At 45.5% G+C, this 15,925-nt stretch overlaps 1 protein-coding gene across 2 annotated transcripts in view; it reads right to left on the bottom strand.

Moving 5' to 3' along the window:
• Positions 1–363: 363 nt before the first annotated feature.
• Positions 364–15,925, bottom strand: part of Epb41l5 (erythrocyte membrane protein band 4.1 like 5) — a 113,061-nt gene continuing 97,499 nt past the window's right edge. For both annotated transcript variants that reach the window (XM_013346693.2, XM_026779806.1), the window contains exons 21-25: positions 10,732–10,816; positions 8,565–8,639; positions 4,209–4,250; positions 3,536–3,663; positions 364–2,965 (exon numbers count right to left, since the gene is read on the bottom strand). In XM_013346693.2, coding sequence (XP_013202147.1) covers positions 2,902–2,965; positions 3,536–3,663; positions 4,209–4,250; positions 8,565–8,639; positions 10,732–10,816 — 394 coding nt within the window. In that variant the 3' untranslated portion in view covers positions 364–2,901. The remainder of the gene's footprint in view (positions 2,966–3,535; positions 3,664–4,208; positions 4,251–8,564; positions 8,640–10,731; positions 10,817–15,925) is intronic.

The following is a 15,925-nucleotide window of genomic DNA, read 5'->3' as shown; positions in this document are numbered from 1 at the left end:
GGTTCATGACTGAAATTCCTGTACTTGCAAAGTGAGACAGGAGAACTCCTGTGAGTTCAAGACCACCCTGGGCTACACACCGAGACTCTGTCTCAAAACAGCAGAACAAAGTAAAACAACAAATGAGTAAATGATACTTGCTAAATGAGAAGACAAGGATTTTGTTCCTTAAAACCCTTGTTTAGAAAACAGCCAAGTTGCTGGGTGGCAGTGGAGCATGCCCTTAATCCCAGCATTTGGGAGGCTGAGGCAGGTAGATCTCTGAGTTCCAGACTAGCCTGGTCTATGGAGGGGGTTCAGACAGCCAGAGCTACACAGAGAAACCCTGTCTGAAAAAAAACAAAACAAAACAAAAAACACCCAAAGCATAAAACAAACAAAAAACTCCAAGTTTTCCACCAGTTGAGCGACTACACAATCTTGCAAACTACAACAAGACTTCCTGGGGCTCAGTTAAGAAAAGAGAGGTCCAAGTTTTAGCCAGAAATGGGAGGAAGAGCAAGCAGTAGATCCTAGAAACAGCTCAGAGGTCTCATCCGCAGACACACCCAGGGCGCCTGAGCCTGTGAAAAGGAAGTGCCCACCGTCCGTCAGCAGGACACGGAAAGAACGTTTCCACAAGAATTTTTCTTAAAGCAATGTAAGACGCTAAGGAGTCTGCTCCTGCTTCTGTCCAGCAGCCTCCCGAGGATCAGGAGAGACAGCCGGGAGTGCCGCCCGGATAGGGCTGCTGGTCTCCAGATCATTTACATATTCACATGGACAGACAGACTCCTTTCCAGAGCTAAGGTGGAGTCTAGGACTGCTAACTCTAACTTCACATCTTACTGACCCCAGGCACTTTGGCTGCTCCCTGGGCACAGAAGGGCAGCTCTGGGCACTAGCTCCAGTGTGACATAAAGGTACAGCACTGGCAGCTGCCCCTTCCTACCCAGCTGTCACCTCCGCCTCACTCTACCCATTCTTGACAGTTTCACATACTCCCACCTACCACTTCCAGGTGCCCCTGGGTCTGTCGCGATAGACCGCTGCCCTTTCAGAGGGGCAGAACACCCTCTGAGAAGTCTGACCTGTGTCTGATCTGTCAGGGCAAATGCATCACTCAAGCGTTAGTTCTAACTTAAGACTCGACACTAGGACAGAGGATTTCTTTTCACTGGAGATCCAAGTGACCCCTAACAAAGTCCCTAGCAATACTCTGCAAGAATTCAGGTACCTGGAGACACAGATGTTATGGGGTACTTTCAGCTACTCTGTCTTGAAAGGACAGTGCTCGATCCTACACAGGATGAGACACGTAGGACTTCTAAGCCACCATGCCTTAGCCATTGTGTGGTTAGCAGCACAGCAGACTATGTAGGCCGCCCAGGACCCAGGCCAGTGTCCAGGAGCAAGCCCCGGGTTCTAGGTCCCACACTGTGAGGAATGTCTTAATACTGAGGACTGGCAAAACACTGCCAGGGAAATGCACGAGCCGCCTACTGGCTAAGGGGAGCCAGCCAGCAAGAAGGGCAGTTCTGTCTCCTTTCGCAAAAGTGCTTTCTAACTGTCCAGCTCCCCTCAAAACTGTAAGGCCGAATCCCCAAGCTTCCCAGGTAGATACTAGCATCTGCCTGAACACATAATATGCAGTGGGGAAGCCAGGGTAGTCCAGATCACAGCATCTGAACCACAGAGCTGGATGTTCTCTTAGCTGAGAAGAATTAGTGCTCAACCATACACACGTCACATGACAGGCAGAAACCAGATAACATTGGTGCTTGGTGAGAGGGCAACACCAGTGGCTTCCCCAGTTCCCATGGCAGCTGAGGTGCTCATCTTCCAGCCCACACATCTGAGCTACTTTAGTGCCATTCTCTGTGCTGGCTCAGGTCCATATCCATACACTTTTCCACGGTGACCACGTACCACTTCAACACCAGAACTTCTTTGGGTACAGAGAGTATGGAATTCTAGAGAACTTTAAAGCAGATACAAAACCCTAATGTGGGCTGCCTTCATTCACCACACTGTGCACAGCTTCCTAGTGGATTCTTCAAGAACCTGGTCCCTCTCGCCAAAATTCCCCATGTCTGCCCGGTGTTTCCCTTTTCTTTTCACTCAGCATTCGCAGAAAGGAACCAGAGGCTGTGTCTAAATAGGTCCTGGTTTGGAGCGCTGCTGCGCTGACCTTCACAGCTGTAAGCCAATTAGGGTTGCATTCCCACTGGCTCAGCATGGACAGCACAGGCCGCAGGTGGAGGACTCAGGTCTCTGACCAGACACCTGCTCCCTCCCCCGCTGCAAAGTTACAGACGGGAGTGATGCGGATCCTTCCTCTAGGAAAGGGGTCTGGGGAGCACAAGGCTGGAGACATCTCTCCGTAGTTCCTAAGAGCAGTAAGACGGTAACTGCTCAGGCCACAGAGTGTGGCTGACATAAAACCTCCATCTCTCAGCGTCCCTAGAGTCCTGCGACTGTGAGAGCTGGCCTGGGATCCACCTACAGTGTTTCCATCTCTTCCTAAGTTCCCACTTCAGGGACGGTGCAGGGAATACGCTACTCGTTTCTCCAGCAGGCTTTCGGGTCAGGTGTGCTCACCCTGACATCACAGGAAACGGCAGGGAAAGGGCTCTGGACAGCAAGCCTTGCCACAGGCTGCTATAAACAGTTGGGACCGCTAGGTGGAGCCACGAGTTTGCCGGAAACTAATGAATTTCGATGATGGGGGATTGGAAGAGGAGGTTATCTTCAGTTATGTGGGGTAGACTTCCAGTCGGACGGAAAATGTAGCTACTTTCTTCATGGAGCTGAAGTCAAATCCAGGTAGAAGGTTTTCTCCAAGTAAAGGACTCACTGGGCTGGATCCAGGGCTGATGGGGTAGCGTGGGGGCATTCCAGATCCAGCAGGAGCAGCAGCCCTCAGAGCTCAGTGGTCAGCAAGCACTTCTGCTTCAAGGCTGGGTCTTCAGCCAGAGGAGCAGAGCTGCAAGGAAGGGAGAGACATAGTGAAGGCTCCTGGATACAGGCTAAAATATATTTAACCCTTTCTTTACCAGCCACACTTATCAAGGCTAGTACGAACAGTGCTGTGTTGAGCACAAGAGCAGCACATTTTGCTTCTGTCTGAACTTGGCTTAGCTTATCCTCTGCAGAGAGGGGACCCATGTTCACATGCCTGTCTAGTAAAAGTTATGAGGGTTCTCACCTTGGGGACGCCCTACCCCTACTTCATACTGCACTGTGTCATATGTAGTAACGAGAGCAGGCCACAGTCGTAAGAGTAAAGAAGAAAGGATAAAGAACAACCTATTTTTTAAAACAGAGATCTCAAGTCTACTAACATTTTCTTCACAAAGAAATCCTAGTAATTTTTTTTGAAAATTATCAATATGCAAGAAAAAATACTATGTTAAACAATATTCAAAGACCTATATACTTTCAATTAAATTCAATTAGGACCTTACAAAAACTAACAGTGTTATTTTAAATATAATCAACATTTCTTATTTCTCTCCTATCAGAAAAAGCTGCAGATGAGTAGTAATTTCCTCACCTGGTCACAGCATCTACCAGGAATGGTGCTGGGGGGGAGATGAGTGAGAATCCGTCTTTAGTACCACACCCTTCGGTCCCGGCCACAGACGGTCCACACCCTGTGAGCCTGTTGGAGACGGCAGCACTCTGCAGTAGGAGACACACACATCAGCACTGAGGCAACAGCACTCACTCCCCAGCAGCCTCCCATTAGCCTCACTGACCGGGCAGCAAAGAGGAGGGCCTGATGCTCCCGGCTGTTTACCCACTGAGTCATCTTGCCAGCCCCCAAGCTGCTTATCTATTTTAATATGTGTACGGATGCTTTACTTGTATGCATGTCTGTGTACCACACATGTGCCTGGTGTCTGTGGAGTCAGATCCCCTGGAACTGGAGTTACAGATAGTTATGAGCTAGCTGCCATCAGGGTGCTGGGAACCAAACCTAGGCCCTCTACAAAAAAAGTAAGCACTCTTAACCACTGAGTCATCTCTCCAGCCCCTTTCACCTCAGATTTTTATTTATCTGTCTGAATCATTTAGCATTTACAGAAAAGTTGAGCCACAAATCTGAAGCTGTTAAATTAACAGAGCTTTGATAATGACCCCAATATTTGTAGGAAAAACAAGAAAGTGAGATTCCTTTAAGCTTCTGAGACTGTAACCAAAAGAATTGAATAGTATGGACTTACTGGAATAATCCACCGGGGTGTGATCATGGATGACGAAGACACCTAAAACAAATTTCATAGCCACTTACTTTATGGAAGACTGACTTATACTTTCTACTGTGAAATGCACTGCAGGGATGCAGTTTCCATGGAGACTCCTGAGCTGATATAACTTTTAGCCCCATGCTTAGGACTTTGAGAATCTTTGAGAATCTCCATAACAGGAAAGATTATAAGTTAAGAACACTACTGCTACTGTTAATTCATTTATTACATTTTTTTTAAAGACAGGGTTTCTTTGTGTAGTCTTAGTTGTCTTGGAATGGGCTCTGTAGACCAGGCTGGTAATGAACTCAGAGATCTGCCTGCCTCTGCCTCCTGAGTGCTGGGATTAAAGGTGTGCACTGCCACTAACCTGGCTCATTTATTATTCTTAAAAATCTTTTAAATTATATTTATGTATTTGTGTGTGTGTGAGAGTGTGCACACATAAACACAAACACAGACACATAGAATAGTAGCTGCCAGCAGACACGGGGGCATCAGAAGGATATACGGTCTCCACTCTTGCTGACTTCCAGGTTAGCACAGGAGCACCTGAACATGGCTCAAGTGTAAATGAGTGGAGGATTAAAACGGCGTTGTGGTGTGGGAAGTCCTTCTGTATATGTGTTGCTTTTATTGGTTAATGAATAAAGAAGCTGCTTTGGCCTGTGATAGGGCAGAATAGAGCTAGGCAGGAAAACTAAACTGAATGCTGGGAGAAAGTAGGCAGAATCAGAGAGATACCATGTAGCCACCAGAGGAGAAAGACAGGAGCTGCCAGCCAGAACCTTGCCTGTAGGTGATGAGCCTCATGGTAAAATATAAAATAATGGAAATGGGTTAATTTAAGGTGTAAGAGCTAGCCAATAAGAAGCCAAAGCTAATAGGCCAAGCAGTGTTGTAATTAATATAGTTTCTAAGTGGTTATTTCAGGTCTGGGTGGCCGGGAAACAAACAAAACAGTGCTGGAGGCACAAGGTCCAGAGATTAGTAACATCACTATCAAGACCCTAACAGTTCTAACCTATGCTTACCCAGGTCCAGGGATCTAGGTGCACAACTGTTCACCAAGGGGATGGTGATTTTTGCTGTGGGCTTAGTCTGATTTTACTGACTTTGTAAGTGGAGACAGGAGTAGAATAATCAGGAATATACAAAGAGCAGCAGGGAGAGGATGACAATCCTTTAAGTTTGATTACATCTGGGACAGCTGTGACTGCTCCACTTAGCATGCCAGTCACTCATACGGAGAGTGAGCCCATTGTTTGTTTGTTTTATATTATCAATATTTTAATTTTGGTTATATTTTCACACTGGTGCTTAAGACCATGCAGTGAGCAAATCTAATCACTATGTTTTTTAAACAAACAAACAAACAAACAAACCTGTTAAGGCCAGTTGAGGTTCTGGTCCTCAGAGGTCACGGGCTTTGGGAGGAGGAAGTGGCATTTCAATTGTATTTTAATAAATAAAGACTGCCTGAAGATCTGAGAGAAAAATAGTAAACTGGTCTGTAAATTATGGAAAGACAGGAGCAAGGGCCTTGGTAGACCGGCTTTGCTTAGAAGCATGGAGGCTATTTCTCCTCTGTGTAGAATGAATAGTCTACCCAGTGGGGTAGACAAATTCAAACTGATGTCTAAACTACAGCACTTGAAGTGAGTATGGAAGAGAACCAGCTAAAGCAGGAAAACACTGATGTAGATTGGTCTTTTGTCTATGTGTTAATTTCATTGGTTAATAAAGAAACTGCCTTGGCTTTTGATAGGGCAGAAAATTAGGTGGGTGGAGTAGACAGAACAGAATGCTGGGAAGAAGGGAAGTGAGGTCAGATGCCATGGAATCAGCCACCAGGTCAGATATACTGAATCTTTCCGGGTAAGCCACCACCTTGTAGTGCTACACACATTAATAGAAATGGATTAATCAAGATGTGAGAGTTAGCCAGTAAGAGGCTAGAGCTAATGGGCCAAGCAGTGTTCAAAAGAATACAGTTTCCGTGTTATTATTTCAGGGCATAAGCTAGCCAGGCGGCCGGGAGCCGGGCGGCAGGAACGGAGCCCGCCGCTCATCTCTACAAAACACTACTAGAGGTTCTTTACACAAGAGGAACCCTAAATGGTATCACAATATTGGGGGTGATAGCCAATTTAACTCATATAATTGAAACTGAGACAAACTCACTAGACAAAATTAGAAAGTCAGACAAGGGTAAGTGAGATAGCTCATGGCATAAAGGCACTCTCGCATGGGCCTGACCACCTGCGGTAGATACCTACCTGGGACACACATGATAACTCCAACAAGTTGTTCTCTGACCTCACCTCACAGTGGTGCTGCATGTGCACCCACAGGACATGAACACATGATACATAAACAAATGCCAAAAATGTCAAAGTCAGACAATTCAGGCGTGGTGGAGACTCACACCTGTAATCGCAACACTAGGAGGTGAAAGCAGGAACTTCTAGTTCCTAGGTTACTCCTAGGTCAGCCTAGGCTACAGGGATTGAACCCAGGGCAAACACTGCATCGACTCTATCCTGATCCCTGGAGAGGCCCAAGAGCAGGAGCTGTAATCTAAAAACATTAAATAAGAACCTTACTCTCAAGGCAAGCTTGAGTGTATTGCTGACCTAAGTCAGCATCGATTTTGGTCTGTTTAATTAATTTATTTATGTGCGTGTCCCAGTGACTTTTTGTATTCACGTGTGCAGAAGCCTGGAGTCTAGGAGGAAGTAGTAGATCCTCCTGCCTCTGTGTGGGCCACTCTGTCACACTATGGTTGTGGTTTTGGGTAGCTCACCTACCCACTAGACAAAGAACAAACATACGGTAAGTGTTGCCAATTATGCTCACAGGAATTATGTCTCTCTGGGCTTCAGGTTATTTTTGGCATTAATTTTGGAGGCTATCTCTTGTCTCTTTCAAGATTTATTATGGTTCAAGATCAGATTTGGGATTATTTCTTCTCCTTTGGTAACATCTTATTTATTGATATAAGCTGGTAGTCTATATCACCAAATATCACATGGGAGCATGTTTAGAAATGCAAATTCTGGGGTCTTCCCAAGATATATCTATATATAATTTGAAACTGAAATGAGGCCCAACAATCTGTTCAGTACACCTTCTGGCTAATTCTGACACACACACACTCAAGTTTGTCAACTAATGATTTACACAACCAACAGAAAGTGCCATCTGTGCCCCCTGACTCCTGAGAGGCATCTGATCCCCACAAGCAGCTCTTGCTTACAGTAACTAGCACTGAAGTAATTCTGTGTGTCTTTACACTTCAGTCCAGCTGAGGAAATGAACTGTCTTATCTGCTCATGGCAATGGTACTGAGGACGCTGCCTTCCAGGTTAGACAGGGCTGAGATTTTCAATGCTACTCAATTGTGCCCCCACTTTTTTGTAAAAATATAAAATAAAATAAATAAACATGTCCTTATAGTTTTAACATATGTTTTAGACAGGCTTTTGCTATAGCCATGGCTAGCCTGGAACTTGCTCTGTGGATCAGCTGGCCTTGGGTTTGCAGCAACTTTCCTCAATGCTGGGGTTATAGGCATAAACCACCAAGCCCAGATTATTATCTTCACTCTTGAATTATTTTTATTTTTATTTTATGTGTCTGAGTGCTTTGCCTATATGCATATGAGGGCATTACAAGTGTTCAGTGAAAGCTGAGATCAGAAAAGGGCAATGGATCCTCGGGAACCTGAGTTAACTGGTGTTGTGAGCCACTCCATGGGTGCTAGGAACAGAACCCAGGTCCTCTGCAAGAGCAGTAAGAGCTCTCGACCACAGAGCTCCTTGTCTTAACTCTGCAAGCTGGTGCAGGACCCAGGTTTTCTCTCATGTTATTTAACGAGGCGCTGAATTATGAATGGGCTCATGGTGACATGTGCTTTCCACAGGTGAAATGCAATTCAAAACAGAACCCGAGGACAGCCAAGCTCTTTGTGCTTGTATGGGTGTGCACACACCCCACTGCACACATGCTGGTCTTAGGTGCTAGTCTGTCTGTCTGAGGGTTTCCTGTGCTTTGCTGTGAACATCTAGCTACCAGGTCTGAGAGTTTCTGGAAATTCTATTTCTGCCTTGTTTCATGTGCACTACTGTGTCCAGCTTTATCTGAGTTTTGGGGATCCCAATTGAGGTCCTCATGATTGTGCAGCAAGTGTCTTAACCAATGAGCCATTTTCTCAGTCCCATAACTCTTATTAAATGAAAAGTTTTACTAAATTATTAAATTAGAAAAGAAATGGAACCTACAGGAACATTTTCAAAACAAGTCCGCCTTGCTGTTTTGAGGCATATTTACCTGAGGTGTGACTGTGTGGTCCATCAAATTCTCAGTTAGAGAAAGAAGTAAGGCATCCAATTCGTCTGTCGCATCCTGCAGAAGACAAGGCAAGAATCCATGAACAATCTGGCATTGCACCGCACTTTCCCACAGTCTCTGAATTTCTAACAGTGACTTGGGACCAGCTAGTGTGGACCTTCTAAACAGAAAAGGACATTTGGAAATGAGCTACCAACGATTCCACTTTGAGGAGGAGAATCTATACTATAATCAGACCCAGGAAAAGAAGTGCTCTGTAAATACTCACGTAGCTACTCTATTTACATAGAAAAACCTGGAAGAGTTAAATCAGCGACTGGTTTGTGGCCAGCTAACAGGTTTGGATAGGACAGTCATGGTGTCCCAGCTGAATTCTTCGACGATGAGAAGGGAAAGAACATTCGAGTGCTGGCGGTGTTCAATACGGAAGGGCAGAGAGCCAAGGCCCAGGCAGTAGAAGAATGTGATCATGAAGGAAGGGTAAGTGTTCCAACGGCAGGACTGGTTGGCAAGAGAGAGCTCAAGGGAAGCTATATTTTTGGTATGGTTTGGGGCATCTACTAAACAAACTGGTGTTTACCAAAGTGCTATTTGTTCAATTCTAGATGAAGCTATTGGCTATAATTGCACAATCTTTGCATAAATGAAACAATTATTTTTTAAGTTGATAAAAAGTATATATATATATATTTGGTTTTGGTTTAATAATAAAAAATCTTAACAGATATGGCCAAACTGGAAGGCCCAGCTCACTGTGGGTGGTGCCAACCCTGGCTGGTGGTCCTGGGTTCTGTAGAAAGCAGCACTCCTCCATGGCTTCTGTGTCAGTTCCTGCCACAACTGCCCTCAGTGATGGATTATGATGTGGAAATGTAAGCTAAATCCTCCCCAAGGTGCTTTTGATCATACTGTTTTATCACAGCACTATAAACCCAGACTAAAATAAGCCCTAATTGAAATATACTATACATAAATATTAACTATGTACTATCTTTGCATACTAGGATTAAGGGTGATTTATAATTTTCCCTTTTGTGAAGTATCTGGTAAATTTCTACAACTAATATACGTTATGCAACAAAAATGGCGAAATTGCTTGTGTTAAATTAGAAAGTCTGGGCTCCTGTGAGTTCTGCACTGGTTAGGGCGCAGACACATCAGAGTGGAACTGGACTGAGCTGGTGGTCCTGTAATACAACCAGTGAGACGCGCCTGTAGTTAGCCACATTTTATAATCAGTTCCTGTTGTTCTTTTGGTCTCTGGTCCCTTTAAGGGACAAGCCACTCCCACTCCCAGCAACCTCTGACCCCTGCCCCCCCCCTCAATGTCCCCTCTTGGCATGCTCACACGTGTCTCTCTGTCTCTCTCCCTCTCCCTCTCTCCTCTAAGCAATAAAGGTTCAGTTCTGATTCATACTATGTGTCTGTCATATGCCCCTACCCACGTGCCCGCTTGCCGCCACTCAGGTGCTGGACTCTAGAGCCAAGGCCCGGCACCCGCCCGCCCTGCTGGGGATCTGCCGGGGCTAGCGGTTGTTCTGTGAGCCCGCCGGAGGCACGCCAGGATATTTTAAAGTCATAAAAGTTCCTATTACTTGCCATCAGCTGTATAAGACATTAGAAATACAGCAATGAACAGAACAGGTTACCCAGGAATGTTGGTGCACTGCTATGATCCTAGCCTGGGCAAAGGGAAGCAGAGGACTGAGCACCAAGGCCAACCTGGCCTACACAGCAAGGCTGTGATTCAACAAAACAAAACAGGAATCAGCCCACTCACACAGCTTATGTTTTCCTAGGAAAATCATACAGTGAATTTCAGCAAAATCACAGGTGTGCTGGACAGCGTCTAACGTGTCCACTTGAAGAGAACAGTGTGTCTTAGAAAAGAAAAAAGTGAAGGCAAGGCTAGCACCCAAGACTGTCTCAAAATAAAGCCCCCAGCAGCACAGACACTGGAGAGAAGCGTCTAGTAACTCTTCGGGAATAGGCAGGCAGGGCAGCCCCAGGGTCTTCCCTAGGGAGAAGGCTCAGCTGCTCCTCCCACCTCAAGCCCCAGGGCCACTGAGAAATGGCCAGATGTCCCTGGTCACATGAGAGGTTAAACTCACTACTGTCTCTTGAAAATGAAAAGCAATCTTCTTACCTTGAGTGCAGACCCACTGTCTGCAGCTGTGGCGTGCGTTGGGGTGGGAGAGTCTCTGCTGGGGGGCACATCCTCATTTACAGTGCTGGGAGGAAACAGAATCAGATCAGGGAGGACGTGCACACAGCTGGCACTGCTGGAGAATCCTTCGGGAGGGCTAATAAGGCCATGGAGAGGAGTAAGACAGGGCAGTCGGAGGAAAACCTTCAGATTTGTTATCCGAGTCACAGTCCTTTGCTGCTAGATCTAAACAGCTCACTAGCTTGCTTCCTTCCCCAAACCACACTAAATGAGAAAACATTTGTCTTTAGTAGACAAACACACATGCACGGCATGCGTGCGCGCACACACATGCACACCAATTCATAGTATCTCAAACTACTAAGGGTTGTCAGTGTAGTTTAAAACCTTCAGAAAATTCAGAATGATACACTTTAGAAAAGGATGGTTATAGCTTTAAATCCAGAGAAACTATGTAAAAAAATGGGAAGTGAGGAAGTTCTACAGACTGACTTTATTCCGCTTCTTTTTCTGTTACCTTTTTTCAGACAGGGTCTCATCACTTTCTCTGGCTGTCTGGAACTCACTACGTAGACCAGCTAGCATTGAACTAACGGTTTTTGCCTCCCAAGTGCTGGGACTAAAGATGTAAAATACATGAATGAAAAAGCTAAGTTGACCACAAATCTGATACATAGCCAAGACAGAGGAGCAGAGTGAGGAACCAGGGGAACCATGGTGAGGGTACAGGCTGCAGAGCTGTCGCATAAGGGAGAAGCAACATCCAGGATGCTCCAGATACCCTAACAGACGAGAGGATGTGGAATATCTGTACTCTGCAGACCTAGCAGTGGTGATATTTTGTTTGTGTTTTAGCAAATATAGCTTGCCTGAAGATCAGAGCGCAGAGCTACTAGAGGCCAGGCAGTGATGGCACACACCTTTAATCGGAACTTGGAAAAAAGAGGCAGACAGATCTCTGTTACTTCAAGGCCACCTGGGCTATGCAAAATTGATCCAGTCTAAAAGAGAAACAGAGCTCACACAAAGGTGATCCCAACACGTGGGATGACACGCCTTTGTCCCAGCACTAGGGAGGGGGAGATGGATGATATAAAGCAGGAGGAAGCAGGAGCTCAGTACAGCCGGAGGACACAGTCTGAGGATGCAGGCTGAAGTGCACTGAAGACAGATCGCCCTTTTGGTCTGAAGGGTCATCCTAGTGGCTGGCTGCACTGCTTCTCTGATCTCTCAGATATCAGTGGGTGAAAACTGAGAGATCAGAGAAGCAGTGCTTCTCAGACTCTACAGAAAGGCAACCTGCGGAGCTCGCAGTGCCGCCCACTGGGAAGCAGAGGAGAGGTCTCCCAGCCACCAGCACATGTGCCAGCCTAGCCCTCCAGCTAAGCAGTCCTTATAACTGCTGTGTGGGGAAGACCAATGCAAAGTAAGAATGGACAGCCATGGTAGACTTGCAGGATGGCAGTAAGTGAAGAAACAAAAGTTCAGAAATAGAGAAACACAAAACTGGATGACACATGTATTTTATCTTACTGGTGCAAAGCCTAAAAACCATGCACACCAATATACGGTTGGTAATAACCTGTACATAATAGAGGTACTACAGAACCCATGTAAAATGATGGGTGTGGTCATACAAGTTCCTGTACGTACCTCTAAACACTGTAGGTGGCAGAGACGGGAGGATCACTTGGGTTTGATGGTGTTAGTACAGCACCAGACTCTGACAGCCTGTCTCCCAGGGAACAGAAAGGACACTGCACCACAGCCTCATGCAGGCAGAATTACAGGCTTGCTCTCATTCTGCTTTAATCTGCCCATGGATTTCCTAGAAAATGATGCAAGGAACAAGTGCACTTTGTCTAACTCAGAACTCACAGAACACTGAGTTGAACAAAAAGATGTCCCTAGGAAATGCTGTAAGCCACCTGCTGCTCAGGGCAAACAAACAAAAACCCAACAAAACAACCAAAAAAAACTAACAAAAACAAACAAACAAACAAATAAGCCACCACCCAAACATCAACAAAACCAGTACAAAGGAAACACAAGGGTTGAGAGACAAAGTCACAGAACAAGAAATTCTGGGATGGAAAAAAACCCCCAAACCGTTGGGAGCTCACACAAAATGGAGGCATTTAGAAAACGACACCTGCGCCAAGGGAGGACATGGGTCTCCTGCTAAGAGCAGACTGGAGCTCGGGTCCCCAGCAAGTGAGGCAGCACCACCACCAAGCCTGGCCCTGCAGTCATCTACGTTCTGCAAACCATCCTAACACACTGCCAAGCGGAAAGACTTTTCGAGAGCATTTTCCTCTATTAAAAATTTTATTATTGCCAGGTGGTGGTGGTACATGTCTTTAATCCCAGCACTTGGGAGGAAAAGATAGGCGGATCTCTGTGAGTTCAAGGCCAGCCTGGTCTACAAGAGTTAGTTCCAGGACAGCCAGGGCTGTCACACAGAGAAACCCTGTCTTGAAAAACAAAGAAACAAAACAAAACAAACCCAGAAACATTTTATTACATTAGTTTACATTTTTAACCTATGTATCTGTACAGGCGCTGTGGTGCCAAGGCGCAGGTGCATGTGAGGGCGGTAGAGGACAATCTGTGGGAGTCAGTTCTCTCCTCCGACCACGTGGGCCCAGAAAGCGCCTCTGCCCACTCTGTCATCTCCCTGGTCCCTAAAGATTTACTAATTTTATTTTATGTGTATTAGTATTTTGCCTGTATATATGTACAAACATCATATATGTGTCTGATGCTCACACAGGCCAGAAGAGAGTTCTAGGTCTCTTGAAAGTACAGTTTTTGGTTCTGGTCATATGAGATCTCTGTCAAATCACTACTGAGTTCTATACTAGGGCAGCAGGCATCAGAGGCTGCAGCTCATAAAGGAGTCTCCAGATGTCACTTTGAACAGGCTCCAGCTATCATATAATTACACAGCAAAAACAACCAAGAAAGCCTAAGGGAGAGAAGAGTCTGCTGACGAGAATTACATCATCAAGATCAAAATGTCCACGTTTCAAATTCACCAGAGTGTGGCTCATCCACAAGGAAGACTGGAGCAGACGCTTCCCCCAGAAAGCAGAGACAACTGCACTTACTGGGCAAAGGGTGCAACTGGGTCAAATCCCTCAGAAAGCAAAAACTACAGGAGATTAGGACACCAACAACAGGCAGAGGAAGGGCTCTATGGATGATTTACAGCTAGAAAGTAGGAATTTTTAATGAAAAATCTGCCACGGGATTTCAACAGCAGATTTAGTAAGGTCCGCAGAAGAATCAGTGAGCTTAAAGAGATCTTAAGGAGCTGTTGGCCAGGACTATCTCGCCAGAGGCTGGAGAGATCCTCATCTGGCCTTACAGAGGTCCTTTTCTACATGAACTTTCTCAGTTTTGATGACAAAGGGCTCAGCCCAGCTTACAAGCATTTGACATCTCTGTGAAGGAACACACTCTTGCCCCTGGTGAGATGGAGAGATCCCATGTCCCTCCAACAGCAGCCACCAGCCCTCCTGCTAACCCTTGGGAGAGAATAGGCTTGTATTTTTCCTCAGACTGCTATGACGCCAATATGGGTTCTGGTAAGAGATGTGCACCTGACCATGGATCAGCCTGCTTCCATCAGAGAATAACCCAGGATGGGTAATGTATATACTCCCCATTCTTGCTCTTATTCCCCCCCCCCAACAAGATGATTTATTTAGGGAAGAAGTTATAGCCTTTGACTATTCATTTTTTGAAAAGGTTTAGCATAATATAAAAAGGCTATTTGATCCCTTCTGGATGTTCACATATACATTAACTAACAGGGTGGTATTGTTAATCCTTACTCTCTTTAAATATCTCCTGTAGCAGATCCGACATCAGTGGACAGCAACTAAGGTGACTCTTCAGGTGTTAATGGCTCTGGGCATCCTTTTTGTAGTCCTCTGCAGAGGTTATGAACGCCAGGTTATCTGTAATTCAAAAAGCTACTGCCTAGTCTCCCCACCCTGGCAGGTCTCCAGGAAAGAATGCTCTTTGAGGGCTGGCAGTCAATGACAGGTAAGAGCTTGGTCAGCAGGCCCACCTAAGACAGGCACAGTCCAGTTGCTGAGCCCTCCTCAGGTGGGGTCAACAAGGCCTAAGCAAATTACTCTGGCTCCCACTGAACACCCATGTAACAAATAAAAGGGTGGAGATGTAGGAAGTTAAGGCCTACGGGGCTGAGAGGGGCCAACCTGGAGCTCTCAGAGGTCCTGATCGTGCCTAGCCAATGAGGGGCAACTACACAAAGTCAATGGATTAGAGCGCCTGGGAGCTGGGAGAGTGTATACAAGTTTTTCCCCATTGTTAAATAAATGACTCTACTCTATGCCTTCTACCTGCCTCCTGACGTTTGAGACATTAACAGTGTGCCTTCTCACCCCCTCCCCCCAGGAAGACATTAGGATCCAGCGACACCCCTACCTCCCACAGCCCCTCTCAGCCATTTCTCCTAGCTCATCTCTATTTCTCTCCACCAATCACTGACAGGCAGAACTTTCTACCAGGGAACTCAGAGGTACCACAGAGGGCAACAGCAAACAAAAAATGGATCACCTACCCAAAGACAAGACCAGATATCAAAACTATGAACATCACAATCATCATAATTCAGATGCCTAGACCTCAATGCAAAACAAACATGAACAGCCAAGACAATAAGCCTCCCCCAAAACCTAGTGACTTTACTAAGTACCCCCTGAAAAATGCAATATAGCTGAAGCACAGACAAGGACTTCATAATAGCAAGTATGACTATGTTCAAGGACCTTAAAGAAAATGTGAATAAATCTATTAAGTCCATGAAAACACAAAGAAACAGAGTAACAAAATGAAGAAAACAGTTCAAGACATGAAAGTAGAAATAGAACCACTAAAAAAAAAAAAAAAAAAACAACAAAAAACCAAACTGAAAAAGAGTTGGAAATGAAAAATTTAGGATGGCAAACAAAACTTCAGAGACAAGTCTTACTAATGAAGTATGAGACATGGAAAGGAGAATCTCAGGTGTTGAAGGCAAGGTAGAAGAAATTAATAACTTAATAAAAGAAAAAGTTAAAAACAAAAACAAAACCCAGGCACAAAACAACCAGGAAAACTGAGACAGTATGAAAATCTACAAATAAGAGGGATAGCGGTA

The sequence above is a fragment of the Microtus ochrogaster genome, chromosome 6 (genome assembly GCF_000317375.1).
Source record: "Microtus ochrogaster isolate Prairie Vole_2 chromosome 6, MicOch1.0, whole genome shotgun sequence".
NCBI classification, from domain to species: Eukaryota; Metazoa; Chordata; class Mammalia; order Rodentia; family Cricetidae; genus Microtus; species Microtus ochrogaster.
The sequence above is the reverse complement of the archived record's forward strand: the minus strand, read 5'-3'. Positions and strand labels throughout refer to the sequence as shown.